The sequence below is a fragment of the Cricetulus griseus genome, chromosome 4 (assembly GCF_003668045.3).
Source record: "Cricetulus griseus strain 17A/GY chromosome 4, alternate assembly CriGri-PICRH-1.0, whole genome shotgun sequence".
In the NCBI taxonomy this organism is placed as follows: domain Eukaryota; kingdom Metazoa; phylum Chordata; class Mammalia; order Rodentia; family Cricetidae; genus Cricetulus; species Cricetulus griseus.
The window spans coordinates 5,450,645-5,477,013 of NC_048597.1; the positions used below are offsets into that span (position 1 = coordinate 5,450,645).

Below are 26,369 nucleotides of genomic sequence, written 5' to 3' on the forward strand. Positions count from 1 at the left end.
CATGCTGTAAGTTAGACACTCCTGAAAATTCAACACAGTGAGAGCAGTCAGCAAAGGTCGTCTGTGGATCCTGCCATTCTGTGTGCACACAAAGCCTGGAGCTCTTCGGAGAATAGTAACACTGTCACCGTCCTTTATCAGGAGGGCACTGTTTGAACCACAGCTGCAGCCCTCCTGGCTTGTAAAAGGCCATCATCACTTTCCACACAAGTGACCACCAGTCTGTTCAGGCATGGACCAGACTCATCAGTACATAGGCAGCAGGGAGCCTCCTTCTCTCCAAGCCAAGCTTTGCCCTACAACCCCTACTTACAAACACACTTCACATGGAACACACTGAAAAGCTTAATTAGCAAAAACACACAAAAAGCAGAGGCCAGATCCATCCCACACTCTGCCTTACACTAAGGCCAGACAAGATGTCTGTCATGGGTAAAGCTGACCTGTCCCCAGAGGGGCAGGACAAAGGCTGGACACTCTCAGAACCCCAAGAAAGAAGCCCAAGGTTTACAAGGACTTAGAGGACACAGGCCATCCTGCTTAGTTCTGTACAGCCGTGAGAAAGACACCTGGAAGGAGTAAATTTGGGGAGAAAAGATTAGCTTGGGACCCAGTTGCAGAGGGTTTGGCCAGAGTCGCTCACTTCTAAGCACTTGGACAGAGCACTGTGGTGGCATGAGCCTGTGATGCCCACCCTCACCCCCTGCCCTATTGCTGGAGCCTATGCCGGCTCATCTCCCCCTCATGGCAGAAGGATGCAGAGAGAGAGAGAGAGAGAGAGAGAGAGAGAGAGAGAGAGAGAGAGAGAGAGAGAGAGAGAGACCTGGGGACCAGGTATAACCTTCAGAGGCACACCTCCTGGACTTACTTCCTCCAATTATGCTCAACCCCCATTTTTACACCATGTCCAAAAATGTGCCATCATCTAGGGACAAAATTTACAAACTGTGAGTCTGTGGGGGGACACAAAGCACACAAAGTGCAACACAGACACCTCGGACCCCACAGTGGGCCATGATGGAGTATGTTGTTAGTCTAAGCCCAGAGATGTTGGCAGGGGTGCTCCTAGGGGGATACCTAACACATGGGCCATTAAGTCTATTCTGGCAACCATTAAACCTTTAAGGGAGGGGATCTGCTTTGAAGGACCTTACACAGTGCTGGTGCATTTACACACACCAGCCTTGATCGCCCTCTCACAGACACCACAAAGGAGGTTCCGGGAAGCTGAGGCCAGAGAAGCTAAGAGATTTTTGTACTGTCACACAGCCAACAGAAACTCAGGGTAAATCCATCAGATTTTGAAGCCCTCTGGTGTTTCTATTCCGTCTGCCCTAGTTTGCTTTCTGTTAGTATGATAAACACCATGACCAATGCAACTTGGGGGAGGAAAGGGTCTCTTTTAGCTTCCACTTTTCCAGTTCACAGTCAGTCACTGAGGAAAGTCAGGGTCGGAACTCAAGAGGGAACTGAAGCAGAGACCTCAGTAGAAAAAGAAGTGACCGAGGAGTCTTCTCTCAGTTGAGGAGAGAAGGGAGGGCACTTGGCCTCTGTTTGCTTTGTAAATGGGGTGATGGTGTTTATTTCCATAACATGGGCCACAGGGAATTGATTGATCGATAGTAGGTAAAGGGGACAGAGCCACTCCCAGTACTAACGTGCTCAAAAACTATGTTTCTAGTCAGGAGCAGCTGAGCCTGCATGGCCGAGCTACTTCTCACTGGAAGTTATCACCCCAAGAGCACATCTGGGGAGACTGGGAGTGTCCAGAAGTCAGTCAGTCGGTCAGTCAAACAGACACAGGCAGGACTGTCTACTGAGGTATAAGTTTCAACTGATTGTTGAAAGCCAGACCTTCAAGGGATAGGATAGCGCCACTGAGGGAGCCAGGCAAGGGCAGGTGTCATCCAGTCTGTCATCAGAAGAGGCTCTTGGTTAGGAAACCTGTAAGGTGCCTTGTAGGGGGTGTGGCTGTGGGCCTGGATAAGCTACAGCTCATTATCAAATGTGCAAACCTGCACACACACAAAACACATCCTGGACTTTCTCCCTCACTCCTAACAAGTTCTCACGTCCATAACTTCTAAGGAGGGAAACAGGACATTTTGTCAAAATCAACACTGTTGCGCTCAATAGATTCTGCATTGCCGTCGCAGCCTGTTGGGTCCCTTCAGGTGGGAGAGGAAATGAGTGGAGGTTTCGAATGGGGGACCATCGGGCCACCCAGAGTACTCTGCTCACATGGTTGGGATCTAATTCAAATTTGATTGAAAAGAGTTTTCCACTGCTAAAGAGATGTCTCCAGAGAAAATGGCCACAAGACATCTACAAACCCTGCTGCTGTGGTCTCTGTGGGGCGGGGGGGGGGGGAGTGGCATGTCTGAAAACCACATTTCATCTGAACTTGGCTATGGTGACAGCCTGGGTTTAACCGAGTCCCAAAACAACCCTGGCGGACCCTGGTCAGGGAAGAAGTTCCCATTCAGTTGACACAGAAGCAAATGACCAGACAAGTCATGTTGCCCACACTGTCATCTGGAGAACCAATTAGCACATTTATCAACAACTGTCGGCTTTGATTGAAGGACAAGAAAAAACAAAGGAAATTAAAGTAAAAAGGCAGAGAGAAAGTGAGGCAAACAGTCATAATCCCCAAGTACAGAACTAAAGGGCTGCTGAGTGTGTATGCACATTTATGATCCCAGAATTTAAACGGCTGAGGCAGGAGGATTGCTAAAAGTAAAAGCCAGCCTGGGCCAAATACAGGGCCACTTAGGGTTACACAGCAAGACCTTGTCTTAAAAAGCTGTCACACATTCACTGCTTTTCAGATAATGTACTAAATCAGCTCAAATTTTGGCAGCCCCTGAGAGGAACAGGCAGGCAGCTTGTTTGCCACCCAGGAAAACAGCTGTAAAGGTAGGCAGGCAGGTGGCATGATTTTCCCATGTCCACAGACACACAACACTCACATTCCGGGCCTCCCTGGACACATCATGCTATCCCCTGACACACGGTGCAAACCAGTAAATACCTTTGGAAGGGATGGAGGCACATGATAACCCAAATGGAGAGGAGCCAGAAACTTGACCACCATAAGAAGTCTATTCCAGAGTGATGCTGGGCGCCCTTGTCCATAGACAAGGGTGTTCTGAGCACGCGGCTCGGGATGCTTTGCATGTGAAGTGTAGCTACAGCTGTGGGAAAGCCCTTTATGAGGTCATCATCCACGATGCTTTGCATCTGGCATAGCTGTGGACAAAGCCTTTTATGGGGTCATCGCCCTTCTCCTTCCAGAACTCCCCAGATGGGGAGATGTAAGCCACTTGGGGAGCCCCATGGCTCGCTTGACAAACTCTCTCCTGAAGAGCATTGTTATCCGAACGCAGTTTGACAGCGTCAGGAGGAAACAGTGCCTGCAGTATCTGAACACTCTGAGGACACTGCAGTACGATGGGTATAAGACTGTGTATTTTGGGGAAACTGAGATCCCAGAGACTCTTGTCACCGGGGAAGATTTCAGCGACAGCTATTACATGCACAGCCCCACCTGGTGTATTCTGCATGCTGGAGGCAGCCAGGGGTGGGTGCCTTGGAAATACCGGATGTTCTTAAGAGATGACCTATGTATCAAACAGGAAGACAGCCTCTTCTTTGAGTTCTGCGACGTCATAAAGAAGGCCTACGGGAAGTGCGCCATCGTGGTCAAAGGGCAAAGGCAGCAAGATGAGACGAAGCCCAAGGCAGACATGGAGGGGGAGGCCCAGGCCTATGTCCCAACAAGCATCAATTTAACAAGCATCGTGTGTTCCCCAGGAGTGGCCAAGTCCTACGGCCATGAACTAATCTCTCTGCCCTCCCTGTATAACTACCTGAACCCCTTAGATTCGGCCTGGTCGTCTATGAAATGGTTTATCATCAACAACAGGAAAGAATTCTGTCTGCAGTCTGCTGATGATGTCTACACTTACCAGTACATACTTTTCAGCGACTTAATCAGCAAAGGGATTGAAAAGGTCAGCCTGAGCAAGTGGAAGGCCCTCACCAACAAAGTGCGGAGGTGGGAAAACTACTATCTCGGGAAATTTTCTTAGGGTATCTCCTCCATGAATCCATGAGCCCTGTGGTCCTCATGGCTAACTGTGGAGCTGAACTCTGGCTCTTGCCACCACACACACTTCAGGAGCGACTCACAGGAATGCTGCCTGGATGGAGAGGTTCCTGGGATGCTGCCAAAGTCCTGTGGCTGCCAGAGGTTCCATTAAAGCTTGTTGATGGTTATGAGGTCTCAGCTTTTATCTTGTGATGGCTCCCTTAAGGACTGTGTTCACGGGAGGAGGGGACACTCTAGCTGAGAGGACTGTAGTGGCTAAAGAGCAGGGTTAAAGGATGGATGTATGGTCAAAATTTAAGTCTAAGAAAAAAGAGAACCAAGTGCAGAGTTATGTAAAAAATAAAAACACTCAAAATTAAGTACTAAGCCAATAATCTTTAGCCAAAATAATGCAGGAGGATCCAGTTTGCCATGAGCAAGAGACATGATGAGACGGCTGTAATGTGAACGTTTCTGGCTCAGCCAGGCCCTGCCTCCACTTCAGCCCCACATGATCACACAGATGCTATGTTAATTATGGAACTGTTGGCCACTGGCTATGGCTTCTTATTGGCTAGCTCTGTCTAAATTATTAACCCGTTTCTAATAATGTATTTCCACGTGGTCTTCTCTTACTGGAGAAAGACTCCAGACTCCTCTCCCATCCTACATGGTGACTGACACTACCTACATTTCTCAGAATCCTCTGCCTCTCTTAGTCTCTCCTATTGATTCCCTATTGGCCAACAGTGCTTTATTCATTAACAATAAAGAGAAACATATATACAGAAGAGCATCCCCTATCAGACAGCCAACTAGAAGCCATTCCTCTATGAGGTGGTGGTGCCTGAGCAGTCTCTGCGCAGGTCAAACCCCACCATACGTCCAAAGCAAGTTGAGCAAGTGGGTGGTCTACAGAAGGAGCCAGGGAGACATCACACGGTCCAACATGTCTTAGCTACGTAGGTGGCATGGGGGGTGGCTATGGAACCCATATACCCAACCTGCAAGAATCCTGTCAGGAGGGCCCAAGGCTGCCGTGGTTTATCTGAGGACTCTGAGCTGAGCATCTGCAGTTGGTACCACACCCTATTCAGACTTGGTGCCTGCTGGAGGCCGGAATGATGGGTGGTTGCATGTGTGTTACAGAAAAAGCCTGGCCCCTGTGACACCCACCACAAAGTTCATTCTTCCTTGTGTTTGCTCAAGCGATAACTTTATAGCAGCAGTAATCACTCTGCGGTGCATGAAATAATGACGAGAGTGGGAGAATACAGAAAGCCACGGGGCGAAGCAAAGGGGGCTGCCGACCCTAAAAAAAAGAAAAATGCCTTTAGAGACAGTCTGTTAAAAAAATAGCAGCTTATGAGACTTCCCACCGACTCCCAGCAGACTTAACTTCAGACAAAGCTGTGAAACCGGTTCTTGTCTGATGCTGGGTGCTTCATGTTCTTGGCTTGGCTTTATTCTTTCTAGAACCTTCCTGTGCTATTCAGAGAGACAGTTTGTGGGATGGAAAGAGGTGTCCAGTGCTCTTCAGTCATACGTGGTGCATTCAGTGGTCTTTTCAAGTTAACAAGTTGGGGGAAAGGGGGTCTTGAGATACATCTTATCCAAGGGGTGTCACACCTCAAACTGCCAACCACTTGGACCTGCAAAGTCCCACCAGTTGCAGATCCAACTTTTACACTGTGCTTCTGGTGACTGCTATATAACAAATGACTGCAAATTTGGTGGCTGGAAGCAGCAATTTATTCTTTCCTGTTCTGGGCATAGGGAGGCAGACATCAGGCCCCTGATCTGAATGGCACTATGAATAGCATGGTCACACTGCTCTGGCTCCAGGGAAGACTGTCACGTGCTTCTGACAGCTCCTGGTGGCTCTCCTGCCCCTTGGCTAGTTGCCTCATCACTTTCTTCTCTTCTGGGTCAAATCTCCCATCTTTGTATTTAGAGCCCATTTGACATTCTCTTCACAGCCTGATGTCCTTAACCGGACCACACATGCAAGGACTCTTTTCCATATCAGAAGGCACAGGCTCTAGGAACCAGTACCTGAATGCTTCTTTGGGCAACCACTGCTGTGAAGCCATCAATGGTACCTTCTTCTGCTTCTTAAAACACGGCATTTCTCTGACAATTAAGCTGCCCAGCCAACTCTGTGTAGCACATTCGCTTGGCCTGTTCTCTACTCCACATGTGCTTTGAGGGTTAAATTCCTCAAGAGCAGCTAGCATGATGAGTATTTAGGCCTCCTTGGTCTCTTCAGCTGTCTCTTTGTAGACACAAGTGTAACACACCTGAGTTTGGGGCTATAAGTAGGGCTGCCATTTGATTATATTGATCTCATACTACTCAGAGTTCTAGGGTGAGAAAGTGCAGGAAATAGCAGGAGACGGGTGAGAGCTTCAGGGTAGGAGCCTTGACCTCTGATGTCAACCCTCCTGTCACTGGTTGCGTGTATAACTCAATGAGCTGGTTACTATCAATCCACTTCAGCATCACAATGGCTGCAATGTAGGGATAACTGTCTACATTTTACAGATGTAGAAACCTGTGGCTCAGAGCAGCTGTGTGAGCTACTGCTGTGCACAGAGCTAAGATTAAAATACAGTTCACAGTTGAGGCACTATTACCCTGCCTCATTTACTACGTCACTACCCACAATGCCTCATTTACCACGTCACTACCCACAATGCCTCATTTACCATATCACATTTAATGTCTGAGACAACCTGCCAGGCAGTTACTGTTACTCTTCCCTTTGATAGACAAGGAAGCTGAGCAGTGAGCAAAGTCCCTAACATAGTCAGGTCATAAGGACAACCTTGTGCTCTCACAACCACCATGCTTCACTTGGTTCATTCCCTCATTTACATCCTATAAGGAAATCAACACAGGCGCCACCCAGGATCATCACAACGAAAATGTATTTCGACACAAAATTGAGGATACATTATAAAGCCACATGAGTTTGCAGTACAAAATAAATACAAACAAACAAACAATAAACAATTGCATATCCGTTGGGTATTAGATGGCCAAGCTTAGCAAGTAGGAATGTTTCTCATCTAGAAGTGAAACAATTCGATACGGTAGGCTTGGTCCTTGCTTTGAGCTCTGTTTAATGATTAGAAGAGTGAGCAAAAGAGAGTTCAACATAACCAGTGCCCTGGATGGGGCACCTTAATGTGAAGTTTGGTTATGCAACCCCAGATTCACAATTGTGAAATGTGTTTTTATGATACACACAGGAACTAAAGCAGAAAACCAGAGCATACACCGACCTTGGGAACCAGGGTCCCTGTGGGAATCTTGAGCCCTTTGATTCCCTGTGGGAATCGTAAGCTGCTTTGCTTTCCTGAGTCCCAATCAACTCATCAGGAAAATGGGTTGAGGACCTTAAAATGGAGTCATGCATGCCAAAACCACCACATATACCTAGCCCTGAGAGCTCAAAATGACACTGGTGTCATGGCTGAGGTCAAAGCAAATGAGCACAGTTAACCTAATGTCTTCCACTTCATTCCCTTGCTGCTATTTGAGGAGCAAACTTGGTTCCCTGGCATTTATGACCATCTGCAGTAGGCTATGGCAGTCACAAGTTTGTCCTTGTGGAGATGGGACAGCGAGGCTAGAGAACACAGCCCAGAGCCTCTCTGGAAAGAGCCCAGTGAAGGTAATAGTGTACAGCGCCACACTCCAGGACACACGCCAGCTCATACAACAACACACTCACCAGCACACACACCAACACACATGCCAGCACACACACCAACACACACGCCAGCACACACACCAACACACACGCCAGCTCACACACCAACACACACACCACACACCAACACACATGCCAGCTCACACACCAACACACACACCAGCACACACCAACACACACGCCAGCTCATACACCAACACACACACCAGCACACACCAACACACACACCAGCACACACCAACACACATGCCAGCTCACACACCAACACACACGCCAGCTCACACACCAACACACACACCAGCACACACCAACACACACGCCAGCTCACATACCAACACACTCACCAGCACACACACCAACACACACGCCAGCTCACACACCAACACACACACCAACACACACACCAACACACATGCCAGCTCACACACCAACACACATACCAGCACACACCAACACACACGCCAGCTCACACACCAACACACACACCAGCACACACCAACACACACGCCAGCTCACACACCAACACACTCACCAGCACACACACCAACACACACGCCAGCTCACACACCAACACACACACCAGCACACACCAACACACATGCCAGCTCACACACCAACACACATACCAGCACACACCAACACACACGCCAGCTCACACACCAACACACTCACCAACACACACTCCAGCTCACACACCAACACACTCACCAACACACACACCAACACACACTCCAGCTCACACACCAACACACATACCAGCACACACCAACACACACACCAACACATACACCAGTGCACACGCCAACTCATACACCAACACACAACCAGCTCAATACACCAACACACATGCCAGCACACACATACCAGCACACACACCAGCACAATACCAGCACACACACCAGCACAATACCAACACACACACCAGCACACACACCAACACACACACCAGCACACACACCAACACACTCACCAGCACACACACAACACACACACCAGCTCATACACCAACACACTCACCAGCACACACACCAGCTCATACGCCAACACACACACCAACACACACTCTGTCTCATACACCAACACACACTCCAGCACATAGACCGATGTACATGCCAGTGGACACACAAGTGCACACACCAGTACAGGGCTGAGCCACATGAGTGCAGAGACATCCCTGAAGTGGCATTTGTGGGGTTGGTGGTGTAGTCTCTTCTGAGGGGGGCTGATGGGCAGCCCCCACTCTCTCTGGCCTTTTTGCTTCCAACAACCATTGCCCCACCTGGACCCCACCTGTCTTCCCTGGACCAGAGGAGATGCCCAGAAAGATGGTGGACTAGAACATGGTGCTTTCTTAGAACCAGTGTGGATAAATGTGATAGTTTAGATATGAACCACCCCACCTCGGGTATCCTATGTGTTTTGATATCTGATCTCCAGCTGGTGGCACTGTTTGGGAAATGTGTGTCTGTCAGGGCCCATAAAAGCGGCTCCATTTCATTATGACTTAAGGTCAGAATTGGAGCCCATTACTGCTCCTCCAAGGTTAAATACACAGAATGTTTGGCCTAAAGTGTGACTATTGAGTGTCTTGCCTTGACCACATTATATTTGGTTTGGGGTGTGGTTACTAGATGTTTTGGGTATTGGGAAGGTAATTACACTTGCTGTTCTTTGTACCTTGGTAAGAAAGTCTTTTGCCTTTCCCCCTTTTGGCTGAGGTATACAAGAGCTTTGAATAATAAACTTGGGGCTAATCCCAGTATTTACTGGGTGCCCTCTGGACTCTATCTCTTGTCTCTTGTCCATTTCTTTCCTCAATCCACTCCTCCTCCCGTCAGGTATGGACTGGACAGGTCAGATGGACCCAACCAATGATGCCTACAACATGGGTTACTACATGGGTCTAACAAGCAAAGGGGGTCATGGGAGGGGATACTTTGAGGGCTACATGGGCTACATCCCTGTCCTGCCCTGCCTCCAGTCCCTCCTTCCTTCCTTCCTTCAGCAGCCATTTCTGCAAGCTCCTGCCACCAAATGGCAGCTGTCCTACCAGCACCTACCAGGACCATGTCCTACTTGGACTATACCTGAGTCCATGTACATCCTTCCCCCTTTAGAGTCCCTCCTGCCAGGCATTTTGTCCCCATGTGAGAAAAGTAAGCAACATCACATGCAAATGGAATCTTTGCCTATTGGCTCTAGAGACCTAACCCAGGGGACAGTCACACACGCGGTGTGTACTTCACCCATGTGTGTGTGGTTTTCTTTTGGCGCATGGCTGCTCTTCTTTCCACATTGTTTGCTGGGTTCAGACAACCATTATATCCAGGACAATGGCCTCTGGGCTCATTTATAAACACAGACATGGCTGGGTTGGTGACTGACACCTAGACACTTACACTGCCAGTGATGGGACGATGAGAAACCAAAATCCAGGTCTTCCTGCCAGGAGGCCCCTGTGCCCATCTCTCCATGGCCCTGAACACCTTAGGTTGGGCCAGGAACCCACAGAGATGTCACCAGACTGTCAGGTGCATCCTCTCCTCCCTCAAAGTAAGAAGTGCCAAGGGGGCTGTCCAGGGCACATGATGGCCCCCAGGCACCAGGACCCAGTGTCCTAGCTGTGTTGGGAACACAAAGGTCTTTTTATCCACAGATCACAAGGGAAACCAGGAATGCTAAATACACAGGGTAGTCTCTTCAATGGAGGAGATACCATGCCTGCAGACCTCACCCACACCTCCCAGGATGTTCACCCAGACTCTTCCTCCCCAGACCTTAGAGCCCTTCCTTAGCGGGACCTCACAGGCACTTCATAGCCTGCTGACCTCTACACTGTTTCTGTCAGGGAGGGCACCAGATCCTAGGCCTTACACTATAGACCCTGTCTTCATGGCCACACATACTTTGCAAAGGAGTTCCATGTGGTCACTTCTTAAACTTTATTGTGCAGCTGGAATGGGCATGCTTGTTGCCTGGAAACCTTTCCCCAAATTCTATTGTGTTTAAATATGCTGGCAGTAAACCGCCTGGCAGCAGACTCCCCAAGTTTGATCCAGGTTAAGTCAGGCTGAACTTCCATTTTCATTTTCATTTCTTTGCAGACTTTTTTTTTCCCTGCCTGCCATGACACCTGCATGGACCCTGTCACACCTCCATTACCTTAGCCTCAAAGTTACCTCATAGTTCAAAATGGCTGAAGAACAAGCCATTACACTAGCTAGCATCCCAGCAGGCAAAGGAGAAAGGAGGACACAGCTCGTCCCACGGCTTTCATTTACCGTTGGCAGTGCTGGGGGCGGGGCACGCTTCACAGTTGAGCTCCCTCGGCAGCCCATCTCATCCACTCCTGTGTGAGCGTGGGTGTGAGCGTGGTATGTGTACACACGTGTGTGTGTGCAGATGCACACTCCTGCACATGCACAGGGCAAGGAGGACCCTGGATGACTTGCTCTGTCGCTCTCTGTCTGCTCCTCTGAGGTACGGTGTCTCACTGAAACTACAACTAATATGGCAGCCAGCAAGTCTGGGCGATCACCCCTGCCCCAAACTCTGACATAGGAGCCCCTGGCTATGCTTGGCCTTTTATGTGGGTGATGAGTATTTGAACTAGGGTTCTCATGCTTGTGTAGCAAGCACTCTTACAAGTCAGCTCTTCAGCCCTTATGTCAGCCTTTAAGGAAATAAATTCTCGTGTGTGTGTGTGTGTGTGTGTGTGTGTGTGTGTGTGTGTGTGTGTGTGTGTGTTTTATCTACACTGATATGTATGCTCCATGGGGGTGCCTGGTATACACAGAGGCAAGAGGGCATTGGATCCCCTGGGACTGGTCTCATAGACGCAAGCCACCATGTGGGTGCTGCAAATCGAGCCTGAGTCCTCTGAAAGAGCAGCCAGTGCTCTTAGGCCCCGGAACAGCTCACTAGTCCCCCATCTCATCCCTTTAAATGAACTGCTCAGGGAGTCCTAATATGTGCAAACTTGATTGGCCAGACTGGGTCCCAGGGAAGCTGGGAAATGAGTCTTTATGTTGGTAGCACTGTGGCTGTGTAAAACTCAGGACTGGGGACTGGAGAGACAGCTCAGCAGTTAAGAGCACTGGCTGCTCTTCCGAGGTCCTAAGTTTAATTCCCAGCACCTATGTGGCAGCTACAGCTGTCTGATCCATCTTCTGGTGTAGACATACACATAGACAAAACCCCATATACATAAATCACAAATCTTAAAAAACAATTTAGGATTATTAGCCAGGCAACGGTGGCTTTAATTCCAGTACTTGGAAGGCAGAGGCAGGCCAATCTCTGAGTCTGAGGCCAGCCTGGTCTACAGAGCAAGTTCCAGGACAGCCAGGGCTATGCAAAGAAATCCTGTCTTGGGGAAAAACAAACAAACAAACAAACAAACAAAAAAACAAGTAAAACACAAAAACTCCTGGATTATGCCGAGGGAGAAGGGGGAAGATGGATTGGGGTAGGCAGGTATGGTCTTGGCCAAGCTCCCTGCTCCCTTTCTTTTATATTATCAGTTACACGGTTATCAAATATTCCAGTGCCTTCTGTGTGCTTGACAATGGGTTCACATGAAAAACAAGCTCTAGGAAGTTTGGATTTGGTGATGGAGCAGCCCCCAGAATAAGCAAGGTGTAAGTTTGTGAATGAGAGCTGGGAGGCGGGGCCTGTGCTGGGCATCACTGCAGAGCATCCATCCGGAGGAGTCAAGAGGAGGAGGGGGAGGGCTAAGGGAGGAACGCCCAGGCAGAGTACACGCATGTCCTAGTGTACAGCTCACCCAGGCAGAGTACACACATGCACTAGTGTACAGCTCACCCAGGCAGAGCACACGTATGTCCTAGTGTACAGCTCACCCAGGCAGAGTACACGCATGCACTAGTGTACAGCTCACCCAGGCAGAGCACACGCATGTCCTAGTGTACAGCTCACCCAGGCAGAGCACACACATGCACTAGTGTACAGCTCACCCAGGCAGAGCACACGCATGTCCTAGTGTACAGCTCACCCAGGCAGAGCACACGCATGTCCTAGTGTACAGCTCACCCAGGCAGAGCACACGCATGCACTAGTGTACAGCTCACCCAGGCAGAGCACACGCATGCACTAGTGTACAGCTCACCCAGGCAGAGCACACGCATGCACTAGTGTACAGCTCACCCAGGCAGAGCACACGCATGCACTAGTGTACAGCTCACCCAGGCAGAGTACACGCATGCACTAGTGTACAGCTCACCCAGGCAGAGCACACGCATGTCCTAGTGTACAGCTCACCCAGGCAGAGCACACACATGCACTAGTGTACAGCTCACCCAGGCAGAGCACACGCATGCACTAGTGTACAGCTCACCCAGGCAGAGCACACGCATGCACTAGTGTACAGCTCACCCAGGCAGAGCACACGCATGCACTAGTGTACAGCTCACCCAGGCAGAGTACACGCATGCACTAGTGTACAGCTCACCCAGGCAGAGCACACGCATGTCCTAGTGTACAGCTCACCCAGGCAGAGCACACGCATGCACTAGTGTACAGCTCACCCAGGCAGAGCACACGCATGCACTAGTGTACAGCTCACCCAGGCAGAGCACACGCATGCACTAGTGTACAGCTCACCCAGGCAGAGCACACGCATGCACTAGTGTACAGCTCACCCAGGCAGAGCACACGCATGCACTAGTGTACAGCTCACCCAGGCAGAGTACACGCATGCAGTAGTGTACAGCTCACCCAGGCAGAGCACATGCATGTCTTAGTGTACAGCTCACCCAGGCAGAGCACACGCATGTCCTAGTGTACAGCTCACCCAGTGTTAAAAAGACGGGATGCCAGTTTTTTGATTAAGCTCCTGTCTTTGGTCAAAACACGTCAGAACAAAAGTCATGAGTATGCTACAGTAGAAATATGGATGGATATGCTTATAGCTTTCCATGTGTCAGAATTTATCGACAAACAACAAACCCAGAAGCTATATCAGTCATTTAATTAGCTGCAATGTGCCAAGTACTCCAATTTCCTTGGTGGTTGGCGACTGGAAAATGTATTCATTCCAACCTTAGTAACTAATATTAGCTCTCAGATCACAAAATAATTATCTCTCTCTCTCTATATATATGTCCAGGTAACAGAATGGCAATAAAAGGGTTTAAAGAGGTCCCACTAAAGGAAGAGACTATAGACCCTGGGGATGGGGGAGGAAGTTTCAAGCAATGGACTTCCCACACCTCTCCTCTAGGTCCTGAAGCCACATGGACCTGGGAGTTCCACACTTCTTCCACAGCTAGAGCCATGAGCAAGCTCTCATAAAAAGGCTGCTCCCCCTGCCCAGCGTTGGAGGTGCACGCCTTTAATGCCAGCACTCGGGAGGCAGAGGCAGGCAGATCTCTGTGAGTTCGAGGCCAGCCTGGTCTCCAGAGGGAGTGCTAGGATAGGCTCCAAAGCTACACAGAGAAACCCTGTCTTGAAAAACAAAAAGAAAAACCAAAAGAAAGGCTGGTACCTGTCATGGCAGGAGACAGCCTGACCTGCCTCGACCATTTACATATTTCTGGAAGCAGAGAGTGGGCTCCCCAGTGTCATGTCTGAACACCTCCCATCACTGTGTGCTGAAGCTGGGCACAAACCCTGTGCTGAGCAAAACTCTGGAACACCAACACAGTGAAGCCAGGGTGAGACAGTACCGTGAAGGCTAGGCACGCGGGAATCCTTAGGAACCAGCTGTTGAATAACTGTTTCCCTCCATGGAACTTTACCACAGCCAGGGCTCCATCTCTGCCTCCTAAACCAGAGGGTGTGAATGAAGCTACTTAACCTTTTTTTTTTTTCCTAAGGTCACCGTAAGGGACACGTCATCACATGGCTCCATGATGTGGAGCTGGTGGCCACTGACTGCACTGTATGACATGGGGAGATGAGGTGTTCTCTGGCCTGGTCGACTTGTTTCCCTTCCATTCCCTTCGCCAACAGTCTCTCCTCCTTTTTGCTTCTCTTTGCCAGCTTAGCCAAGAAGGCAGATGAGGGATGCATGTGAGGTGAACAGGGATTTCTCGGGGAACACCAAGGATGTCTCACAGGAGAACAAGGGTTTCCCTTAGTGTTCTTTGGGAGTCTTAGAGCCGCCCCAGGGATGGCTGTCTATTTTCTAACTGTGTCTTCTCAGTTATGCCCCAGCTGCTGGCTGAGGTCCCAATAGGTCTTCTGGCTGTGGGCTGCACCATCCTGTTTGCCTACCAACTTCCAGCCACTGCTTCCAAACCAACTATTTAAAATAGAGCTACGGATCCCCAGGTGTCATTTACCAATCCAATAAGATCAACGTGAGTAATGAGTGATTGATCATTACCCTCTGGTGGCAGAAGAGGGCAGAGGTGTGAGTGTGTGTGTGGGGAGGGGTAAAAGAAAACAACAGAAACTATGTTCACAGAAAAATTAGGGTGTGGTCAGTGGTTAAGCCCAACCCTGGGTCATCTATGGAATGTTCCAAGAAGACAGCTATGGGTTCTGCAAAGACAAAGGGTAAGGTGAATACCAGGAAGGTGAATTTCAAATAAATACCTGCTGGTCAGGCAGACTTAGACTCTCCGGTTAAAGCCGGGACCTCTGTCCTGAATGTAGGAGGTGTGTAGACTGGTGAGTGGGAGGTGGTATCCAGGTCCCTGAGCCAGGTCAGGCATGCTGGGAGCTGGTTATGTCCTAACTCTTCAGAGTGAGTAGCTGATAGACTTTTAAAACGGAGTGGGTCCACCTGGCAGGCACAGGGAGGCAACGACTGAGGCGTGAAGATGCCTGCGGTCCAGGGTGTGAGCTCCATCTCGGCACAGCCACACAGGCACAGCCACAGAACCTGAAAGTCTAACTCTGCTCATCTATGCCCTGGGATAGCCCCAGGCCAGAGTGGGATCGGTCAGAGAAGAGGTGGCTCCCAGGCAAAGGTTGGAGCAGCCTCCCGCAGTGTGGGCTGAGGCGGAATCTCAGGGAACATACCCCTTTGCTGTTTGACATCTGCCCCTGTGAACTGAGGGCCATCCGATGCTTTGAATTCTTTCCTGGTTTCTACAGTGGCTAGGACCATCCAGCAATCATAGTAAAAATTAAAAAAAAAATACAATATCCTTACTGTTCGTGTTCTATGCTGGTGGGCTAGAGTGGAGAATGTCACACACTCCTGCAAACTTTCTACATGGCCATCAGCAGTGAGAGCCAGTACTTCCCAGCACACCAGGGCTGGTTCCTGTTTCCTTACCCTCCACCCACTTGGGTGCCTAGAGGTGAGAGAACTGAGACCCCAGTCTGTTAGGTGCTGAGTGAAGGAGCTCTCCGTTGTCTCCTCTCAGACTCGTCAAGAAGTCACAATGTAGCACAGGCTAGCCTCTAACCATTGGCAGTTGTCTTACTTCAGCCTCACAATTCTAGGCCTAGGGGTGCGAGCCACTGTGCCTCCATGAAGCAGCTCTTTCTAGACTGAGCTGGGGTACTACGTAGCTCTCACACTGCTAGCCCTCACCATAGAAACCATCTCAGATGTTTCATGAGCACAGGGTCCAGCTCTCATGGTTCTGCCATAGACAAGCACACAGCTTCTCTGATGGTACACACAGTCACCATGGAAACAAGCTGCACCTGAAGGAGCATGGTGGTGACCGGAAACAAGCTGGCTGAGGCGTCTACTGATGCTGCCATTGCTGAGGACCAGTGTCACCCTTGACCTGGGCATGCGGGCACCCCCCCCTCCAAGATTTGCTATTTCAGCTCCACAACCAGCATGTGCCAGGGAAAAGAGGGCTTGAGTCCTCTCATAACTTATAGTGGAGGGGGGGGAGAGGGAGGGAGGAAGTGAATGCACGAAGCCTTTTTTAGAAATGTATTTTATTTCAGTAACAAAATGCTGGTTCTTCTGAAAACGTAGAAACATTCACACTGTTAATCATTGAAGTTAAAGGTCTCAGCAGGAAGAGCGTCCGCTGGCATCCGGCAGCCACTAGGTCTGTCTTCTCTCTTCTCTGCTGGAGTCCACCCAAGCTGACATTTAAATAGAAAGATCTAGAAAGGAAGGGAGACCACAGCAGTGAAGGAGGTGCTAGATACAGCCGTGGTGCTTTGCATGGACAGCATCAATGCATGGGCATTCAGTGCCTTTGGACAACACGGTTTCCTTTCTCTCTGAAGAGTCTTGTCTTTAAAGCAGGCTCCAGACAAGCCTGAGAGAGGCCATCTACCCGCCAGCTCTACATGAAGGTGTGCACACCAGGCTTTGGCACTGGCTCAATGGAGAAGTGGACAAAACGGGCGGGCGCTGACATCACAGCTCATTTTTCCATCCTCTCAGCTAACTGGGATCATGGCTCTGCCTGCAACATAAATCCAACCAACATTGCAACTAACTCTGAGTGCCCTCAGCGTTTTAAATTGCTGATCACCCCCTCTCCTCCAACTATCGCCAAGGCCAAGCTCCTCCTGGCTATTTTTGAGTTTCTATCACTAAGACAGTTTTTGAATGGCAAGATTCCACACGGTAGCTTCTTCTGCCTGCCAAAGCCTGAGGACCCAAGTGTGGTGGCAGGCTCAGGAGTCCAGCGACGGGACTGTAGTGCTCCTCTGGTCTCATTTGTATAGTTGGGAGATGACTCAGATTGTGGGTGAGTACGCAGCTCAATTCCCCGTTCTGCTCTCCACTGTTCTTTCAGTCTGATGTCACCTCAGAGAGTTGTCAGGAAATATGTAGTAAAATGCCCAGCCCCAAATCACTGCTTGGTGACCCAGTCTCTCCTGCTTTACTCCCAACAGCCCGGGGAGACACCTACTTTCTGAAACATGGTGTCAGGTAGGCAGTGCTGTGAAGCTGGTTCCCATAGAGACCTGGAGCAGAGCAGACTAAGAATCCCCTGGTGGGTTTTCAAAGAACGACTGCCCAGACTGAACGGGGGACATTGTGCCCTTCCTGGGATGGGAGCCTGGGAAGCTGTTTTCTCAGCAAGCAACACAGCATCCATGCAGTCATGTAGGAAATTCTGCTCTGCAGCTGGATTCTGGAACTGTAATCTAGAATCTAGAATCCTTGCTCACCATATTTGAATTGAGAGGCCCAGAGTCCAGCTTGGTAAGTGAAGAAACAGATCCGTGCAGAAGAGTCATGATATATGTCTTAAGGAGCCTGGAGTCTCCTTAAGAACAGCCTCCAGGAGCCTTGAGTCCTGAGACATCCTAGCATGCTCCAGAGCCCTCCCACCCCATCCCAGGCACACTGAGAGGCACCAGCTTCAGCAATGAGCAGGCCCCATGCCTGGGGAGAAGCTGTTAGAACACTGGGGCATGAGTCCCCACTGTGGAAGTGGACAGAAGTGGACTGGAGACGGGGACAAATGAGGTAAGGCCAGATTGTGTACCAAATGGGAAGAGATTATTTGCCACCAGGGAGTCAGACCTCATCCTGAAAGTTAACAGGATTCCTAGGACCTGTGACTCTCCATCTGCTACTCCGCTAGGCATGTTAGCAGATTCATGCATCACTGCTTGCGGTTTTTAGTAACTGGGCTTCTCAGAGCACAAGTCTGCAACTGGTAAGTCACACACACACACACACACACACACACACACACACACACACACACACACTAAGGAGCACAACAAACTTGGAACAGAGGACTGATGCTCTGTGTGTGAATGTCAGCAGTGGGGTAGAGGGTCAGACTTTGTGCTCTGGCTGTGGGGTCCATGCACTCTCTTGCAGCCCCTCAGACCAACGATACAGAGATCTCAGGACACCACATCCTTGTTGGGCACTGTAGCCCTCTGGACGGTTTGGTTTACAAAGACCAGTACCTCTGATGTTTCTTCAGTTCTCTTTCTTCTCTGATCGCTGCTTCTTATCGGCTTGCAGTTTGGCTTCCAGGCTTTTCCTTTGGTACATTTTCACACCCGCAAAGGCCAGGCAGAGGATCAGGGTTTTTGCTGCCAAGATATACAGCAGCAGGGGCACGTGTTCAAGAACCTCAAGGGAGAAAGACACATGCTGATTGCTCTGGCAGTCACTGGTGGGCCTCAGACTCCGCAAATGTTACTGAGCAACTACAATGTTTCAAACAGAGGCTAGGTGATTGGGTCACAGTGGCGTTTTAGCTAGTTTAGCTACAATGTTTCAAACAGAGGGGGTGGGAGCTTTCATCACATTGGTGACTTAGCTTAGCTACAATGTTTCAAATAGAAGCTAAGTGCTTGGGCCACACTGGTATCCTTGTTAGCTTAACTGACAACTTCATACAACCTAAAGTCATCTGAGATTGGAGGAGTTGCTTAGACCAGACTAGCCTCAGTCTGGAAATTCTTGCCTCTTTAGTGCCTATAAAAACCAAATAAATACTAAGACCACTTAGCCTGTGTCCATTAGTTGTATTTCCTTTTCAGCTTATTTTCTAACTTACTGTAGAGATAACATGTTCTTGCCCTTGCTTGTGTCATAGAGAACTATGGGCTGTGACATGGGCTGCATCTTGGTAGGACTGACTGCCAGGTATATTCATCGAGATAAGACAATCTTGTTCAGATTGAGCCGGTCTCAGCCAGCCTAGAACAGCCTGGTGAACTGAAGGAGGTTGATGTGGCAATGCTGTACACTCACAGTTATAAATGGATCCCTGGAAGCTGCAGTTTTGACATTAAGTACAGCATGGTCATATGCTAGTGGGGGCCTCCTCCGGGATGTGCTACAGACTTCTAGTATCCTCACACAGCAGAAAGAGGGGTCTGTTTTATAAGGGCACTCACTGTTTTAGTTACTTGTCTGATGCTATGACAAATACCCTGACAAAAGCAAACTAAGGAAGGGCTTATTGTGGTTCACAGTTCCAGGGCACAGACCGTCACGGTAAGTGAGTCAGGACAGCAGGAGCCTGAGGGGGCTGCTCACACTGTATCCATAACCAGGAAGCAGAGAACAATGAACGCTTGTAGTCGGCTCAAGTCCAGGACCCAGCTCAGGGAATGGTAGCGCCAGCAGGCAGTGAGCGCATCTTCCCACCACAACAAACTACTCAAGATAATCCCCACAGGCAAGCTAGAGGCCTGTCTCCCAAGCTGACAACGGAGATCGGCCACCACAGGCCCTAGTCCCATTCACGAGGGTCCCACCCTTACAACACAATCACCTCCCACAGGCTCCACCTCTAAATACCATTGTGCCAGCCTCAGAAATGCAACATACATGTCTGAGAGGCACAAACGTTCACCCATTACATCTATATTAGAGAAACTAAAATGTGAAATGCTGAGTGACGCTCTGAAGGCCTGCTTTCGAAAGAAAGGTGAAATAGGTATCAAGTTAGAGGAGGCCCACACAAAGACAGGCCAAGCACCCCTCCAGAAGTCTGGAGGACAAACGCAAATTTACAAGTTTTAACTCAAAATATTAAATGTGATTACATTTTGTTTATTTAAAAAAAATGCTTCACTCCCACTAGGCTCCAAACCCCTGGTGACAGACATCCCTGGTTACACTCAGTAAGCCACAAAACAAGAAAAAGACATGGGTATGACAAACAGACTTGGAAGGAGGGAAGCCGACTGGATTGAAAAGAGGGGAGTGAGTGCATTATATACGTACATGAAACTGTTGAGGAACAGATTTAATTAACATTAAATCTGATACAGCACTGTTACTGTTAATTTTATTTTTCAGTCATGAACGCTATGGCTTGTATCACGTGTTAAAGGCTTGTTCCCTGGGGGCTGTGCTACTGTGAAGTACAGTGAACCTTCAGGAAGAGGCCTTAGGGGGAGGTCTCCAGGTCACGGGAAGTATGTCTGCAGAGGGGCTGTGTGACTCTAGTCTCTTACTCCACCTGCTTACTGGTCCCAGGAGTTACCTACTTCTATTCTCTGCCCATGTCATCTGTCATCCCACCAGTGGTCCATTGCAAGGCTGGAACTTCCAGACCCCATGAGCTATTAAGAAAAATAAACCCCAGCTAATCAACCCAGGTGTTCCACTAGTGTGACTGACATACATGGACAACCAAACAAAAAACAAACTATAAATTTTAAAACTAGTCTCACCTTCCAGTTCATGGCTGGCCGGCTGTGAGTTCACTTCAGACCAATGCAACCCGAAGACACAGCATGAGAAGCAGCTGGAAGCCAGGTCCGAGGAGCTGGAAGTTCTGACCTGGGAAAAGGAGAGAGAAAAAGAAACAGGTCAATGTAGAGCAGACTACTTTAGGGAACCCTGTCTTTGACAGAGACAGTCATGTGAGCAGAGAGCAAGTGCTGCTGAGGTGATGGAGAAATCTCCCTGGTGGTTCTCCACGGCCCCCTGCACAGAGCTGCTCCTGAGACATCTGCTCCATCCCATTCCTCTGTGCACCTGACACCCACACCCACAAATGTCCCCTCCCACCTCCTGACTCAAAGTCAAGGGAGTTTAGGGATGAAAGTCCTTCTGAGTATTCTGTGCTCATCCTGGCTTTAACAAAATTATCTGGGAAAAAAAAAAAAGCTGGGTGGTGGTACACGCCTTTAATCCCAGCATTTGGGAGGCAGAGGCAGGTGGATCTCTGCAAGTTTGAGGCCAGCCTGGTCTACAAACCTATACAGAGAAACCCTGTCTTGACCCTCCCCCCCCAAAAAAAATTATCTGGATATCTGGAGGGAAAGAATAAAAGAGAGCAAAGAACTGTCCCTAAAGAACAGCTAATTTGCACATGAAAATCCTTCTAAAGAGAAAGAGAGACCTAAAGCAAGTGACTGTGCAGAGAGAGCTAGAGAACGGCCGTTCCCCAGGGCTGTGTGTCTGTTATCTTAGAATATGACACCTGCCACACAGCCAGAACACTTGAGATCCGATCAAGAGCCCGAGCACTGTGTCAGCCAGATGGTCCCTACTATTTCTGGACTTGACTTTATAGCATGGCATTGGCAGCTGGCTCTACTGTGCCGTCAGTGCTAATGTACTTAGATGACTTAAGGTCAACCAGTTTATATGTTAAATCCTTTACTTATAGGGGGAAGAAATGAGATCTAAGTAACCCACGCAGACTCTTCTGTGTGTGACCAGAATTTGAACCCATCTGGTTCCGGAGGTCTCTGTCCCAAACAGGTATCTTAAGGCTCTTGGCATCTTATTAGAAAGAACACAGATAGAAAAGTGATGAGGAATTTTATCTGGAAGCATAAATGTAGTATAGGCCAGATACTCTAGCGAGAGGCCAATGGGCTATTTGAGCTGGAGTGGAGAAGAGCAACTGGTCACACCGTCATCCATGGCTTCCTTTTGTGGTTGCAGGAGGGGTGGGAGCTGGGGGCTAGGGATGAGGTCTGGGTGTTCTTTTGGTTCAAATTGATAAGCTTGGGCTTTGCAGGCTCTTGTTAAACACTTTCCCATGATGCATTTGTATATGCTCTCAATTAGGCACAGCCAAAAGAGGACAAACAGGGATCCCTCCCAAAAGTTCATTTTGAGGTCACAGTTTGCCTTACTGGGCATGTACCCCAAACCAGCATGTGTTGGACCTGGACATGTTCCCTAGTTTCAGGATACATTTGGCCACCAAACAGGAGTTACTGAGGGTTGCTAGGGAGCTAGAGTTTGGGGTGTCCATAGTCTCTGTGTAAAGAGAGGTGTGCATGCAGGGTGGGGGGATCCCAGCTAGATTTATTGGGAAAGCAGTGTGTGTGTAGCTCAAGCCAAGCAGACTCTCAGGGTTCTCTTCCCTTGCCTACCATACAGTCAGTCTGTCAGATAGGGAGTTCTAGCCTCAGCAAGCCACCTGGACACAGGCAGAGAGCTTCAAAATCATGGGGCAGGGGGACTTGTATTCACATGAACTTACAATCAGAATTAGAAAGGCAACAAGAAAACTTCACAGTCCTTCCTAACAGGCTTCCTTAGGCAAACCTCATGGGAGATGGTTTAGAAAAAAACTTCAATTACAAAAGTGTCTAATATATACAATTCAGGGCGCCACCTATTCAAGGTTATAGAACTTGAAAACCAGCTAGCCATTGGCACTGGATAACCAAGTTTTCCCCTTGGCTTGTGCAAAGTCAGATAAATCAATCAGAGCTTAATTCACAGCACTGTTTAACTGTGATAGCAGGGTTGAAGGTGTCCACTACTTACACGCATTCCCCTCTCAGCAGCCGCAGAGTCTGACCTACAACGAAAGCATGGGCTCTCTGCATGCTACAACCTGCTGCCAGAATTTATTCTTTGAATCTCTAGGAGTTTTAGGGATCAGCTGTGCTGCTTATTAAAACAAAATATTTAGGTTCTTTTTCCATTTTATTTTCATAATTCTTTCTTAATTGAGTTGTATACATATAATAGTGATTTCACTGTTTCCCTACAGATTACCTTTGTGAATTGATATGCACAGGCTTAGGCCAAGGAAAGCAAATAAGCCCAAGAAGCTTACAAGAGTAAATAAATGAAAATAATCCCCAGGGGTCTGGAAGTCTGGCAAACATATTGCATTTAGGAGCAATGTGACCTTGGTCAGGTACAGGGCCTCTCAAAACCTCCTTCATCAGTAAATTCTCCTTCAGAAGTTGGTCGGTCATCACTAAGAACAATGAATAACACAGAAAACACTAGATCAATGTCAAGTATTACTGCTTTGATAATCTCTCTCCTCTGCTAATGGCCTGCCAGATAACAAGCAGTACCATGTAGTCAGCACAGGACAGCCAGGTGTGGTATAAAGAATAAGGGCAAGGAGGAGGAGGTCAGGACTCTACTCCAGGTGGACTACCGGCTGGGCACATGACCCAAGAAAGCTGTTAACCTCCTGAGCCTCTTACTTGTAATATTAGGGTCCAAAGAGTGAGTCTCCCACTCTGGAATTGATGTCACAGAATCTGAAGGTAAATAGATAGGGTTAAAAGGTAAGGGCTCTCAGAAGGAAACAGAGGGTTGGTATGGCTCAGCCTCTGTCTCTCCCTCTAGGAGGTCAGGTGTGCTGGCCTGATGTGCACACAGCTCTAGGTTCAACCCCAAGTAACTCATAAGCCAGGTGCAGTGCATGACTCTAGTCCTAGGATTTGGGAGGTGGGTGTAGCTCTCCCGGTCTCAGATACAGGGGATGCTGCCAAAGAAGAAGAAGAGAGGAGAGGAGGAGGGAGTGAACGAAAAAGGAGATCTGTAATACAGTGGTTGGGGTGCATAGAAGAGGGAAAAGGACCGAGGCCAGCCCGGCTGGCTTCCACCCTCTGCTTTAAATTACACGCGCCAAAGCAGACATTTTCACCGCAGCGCGCAAGCCTTCTGCAAATGAGACATCCCGGAAAGCTAAACGGAACAGTGAGCAGTTTGCTCTGATACCATGTACTCCTGATCCCGCCCAGAAACAAAAGGCAGCTGGCCTAGGAGGGATGAGAAGAAACCACCAAAGTCGGGACAGCTGGAGGGCATTAAAATAAATGAAACACAGGGACCCACACAGGTTTAGCTTAACCCTCAACAATACCAAAATGGTTTAGAGAAAACTGCTAGTAGTTTTGATCTTTATTGAAAAATATCTTTTCTCCTCTTTGCCAGTTTTCCCCCTTCCTAGGTACAAAAGAGGTATGCACTCATTTTGATGAGGCCAATTAAAACAACACGGGCGATATATTGGTCACGAGCTCCCTTTGCTCCTTGGCAGGCCTAAGGAAGCCAAGGGTGCACCTATCTGAGCATGCAGCCCACTCACTTCAGCGGCTCTCCCCTGAGCAGCCGTGGGAGCTCTCTGAAACTGTTACCACTCCCAGTCTCGACCCCTTCCGCTTTAATTCCTTCCTCACCCGACTTCACAGTTGAGTGCGGGTAGGTTCAGGTGCTTGGGCCTCACTTAGCCCCCTAACTCACAGGCCTGGGTTTTCAGGAACTCTGGATCGCCCATCCGGGCAGCCCAGACTCTAAATCCCAGTACTCTGGGGTCCTCCGAGAGACCAGGGCCAGGGCGACGCTCGCTGCTCGCGGCTCGCTGCTCGCTGCAATGCACACCTCACACCACTGCACACCCGGGCTCCTGTGCAAGCCGCAGGATCTAGCGTGGCTTTGCTCTTCCTGGGTAACGGGGTCTCCAGTCGGGCCCTGATCCCAACACACTCGAGGTGCAACCCTCGCTCCGCTAAGGGGCAAAACAGAGGGCCCGAAGTTATCACCTCTCCCTCCCTTCGTCCCCAGAGCAAGGCGACCAGAATCTTAGGGTTCCCGAGCGCTGTGTGACCGCGGCCAGCAAGCGTCATGCGGGGAGAAGCACAAACACGGGTGGCCGAGGGTTCCCCAGCGCCCCAAAGTGTCAATCACACACTTACAACTCAAGGCGGAGGGAGCCTCTTGGCCGGGTGCTGACAAACCACGACTCCCACAATCCCGTCGGGAAAACTACAAGTCCCGAAATGCACCGCTCCCTCTGTACGCAAGCGCCGTCCTGACCGCTTGATGCGCAGGCGCAATGGGTCTAGGCTGCAGTCCGCTGCGCAGCTGGATCCCCTCAGGGGTCAAGGCGCCTGGGTCTCCTTAGGGCATCAGGCAAGCCGTGCGGGGTAATGAGGCTGTTGCAGAAACCCGAATCGGACCCCGAGGGTGGTCCACCGGTGTGATGCTGCCCGGGGTCCTCGCGCATCTTCATCCTGGGCTGCTTTCTCGGGATGTCGACTCCCAAGTCTCCGCAGCTGAGGACGGCGGGTCCCCAGTTTGTTTTTATTCCTGTTTCCCTCCAGCCTGAGCGTTCATTCCTCCCTTGGGACAGCATGGATGCGTCGTCCTTCGGGATAACTGAAGGCTGTGTCTGCATTAGGTTCCCAGATTCTCTCGGAACCACTTGTCCCGGAAAGCGTGCTGGGTGGGGAGGCTCACACGGAGCAGCCCCGGCAAAGTGCTCGCCCGCCCGAGCTCCCCACCTCTACTCCTCCTTCCTCGCCGAGGGGGAGGCTGATGCCGGTGCTGGCACCACAGTCCTACACATTGCAGCGGAAGGGTGGATATTTGAACCCAAGAAATCTAGCTTCAGGTCTCATTATGCTTCTTTGTGGAGACGAAGTAGACCGTGTAAGCGTGCAGAGGCGAAAGCAGACTCGGTTGTGTCAACAAGGGAAGATTTGTGTTTGTTTTTAAAGAAAACAACAAATAAACCTTTATTGTAAGTGCTTCCACACTATTGTCTAATTTAAATAGATGATAATTATAACAACGCGTTGTTATAATAATTATAACCATTTTACAAAGGAGGCAAGCCGGCATGTGAGACAGGTGTGAGGTCAGCCATGTGATCTGTGCTCTGAAGGAGAAAAATTCCCCATATGTGACTCAGGCAGACCTGCAAGGTACATAACCAGTGGAGTCTTAACGTTTGCATTTCAAAGAGATATTTCTAGATGCTTGAAGAATTATTCTTGCAGGGTCTCATTGTTTGCATTTCTTCTTTTATTTTTTAGATTTATTTATTATGTGTACAGTGTTTTGTCTGCATGTACGTCTGCACACCAGAAGAGGGCGCCAGATCTCATTTTAGATGGTTGTGAGCCACCATGTGGTTGCTGGGAATTGAACTCAGGTCCTCTGGAAGAGCAGCCAGTGCT

The 26,369-nt window shown here is 49.3% G+C and overlaps 2 protein-coding genes across 3 annotated transcripts; one reads left to right on the forward strand and one right to left on the reverse strand.

The window, feature by feature from the left end:
- The first annotated feature begins 3,338 nt into the window (after positions 1 to 3,338).
- Fam243a (family with sequence similarity 243 member A) lies at positions 3,339 to 4,094 on the forward strand. The gene has a single exon (XM_027415617.2). The coding sequence runs from the start codon at positions 3,339 to 3,341 to the stop codon at positions 4,092 to 4,094; it is 756 nt and encodes a 251-aa protein (XP_027271418.1).
- A 12,569-nt stretch (positions 4,095 to 16,663) lies between these two features.
- On the reverse strand, positions 16,664 to 25,210 carry Smim11a (small integral membrane protein 11A). 2 transcript variants are annotated; one of them, XM_027415619.2, is made up of 4 exons: positions 25,104 to 25,210; positions 20,865 to 20,973; positions 18,636 to 18,804; positions 16,664 to 16,856 (listed from the first exon to the last, which is right to left on the reverse strand). In XM_027415619.2, the coding sequence occupies exons 2-3, from the start codon at positions 20,874 to 20,876 to the stop codon at positions 18,649 to 18,651; spliced, it is 168 nt and encodes a 55-aa protein (XP_027271420.1). In that variant the 5' UTR covers positions 20,877 to 20,973; positions 25,104 to 25,210; the 3' UTR covers positions 16,664 to 16,856; positions 18,636 to 18,648. The 2 variants fall into 2 exon arrangements, with proteins under 2 accessions (XP_027271420.1, XP_027271421.1); XM_027415620.2 differs by lacking the exon at positions 16,664 to 16,856 and adding an exon at positions 16,880 to 17,164.
- Between the last annotated feature and the right edge of the window lie 1,159 nt (positions 25,211 to 26,369).

Excerpts from the sequence above, each read along its gene's own strand:
- Fam243a (XM_027415617.2), top strand. The coding sequence starts at position 3,339 with ATGGCTCGCTTGACAAACTCTCTCCTGAAGAGCATTGTTATCCGAACG.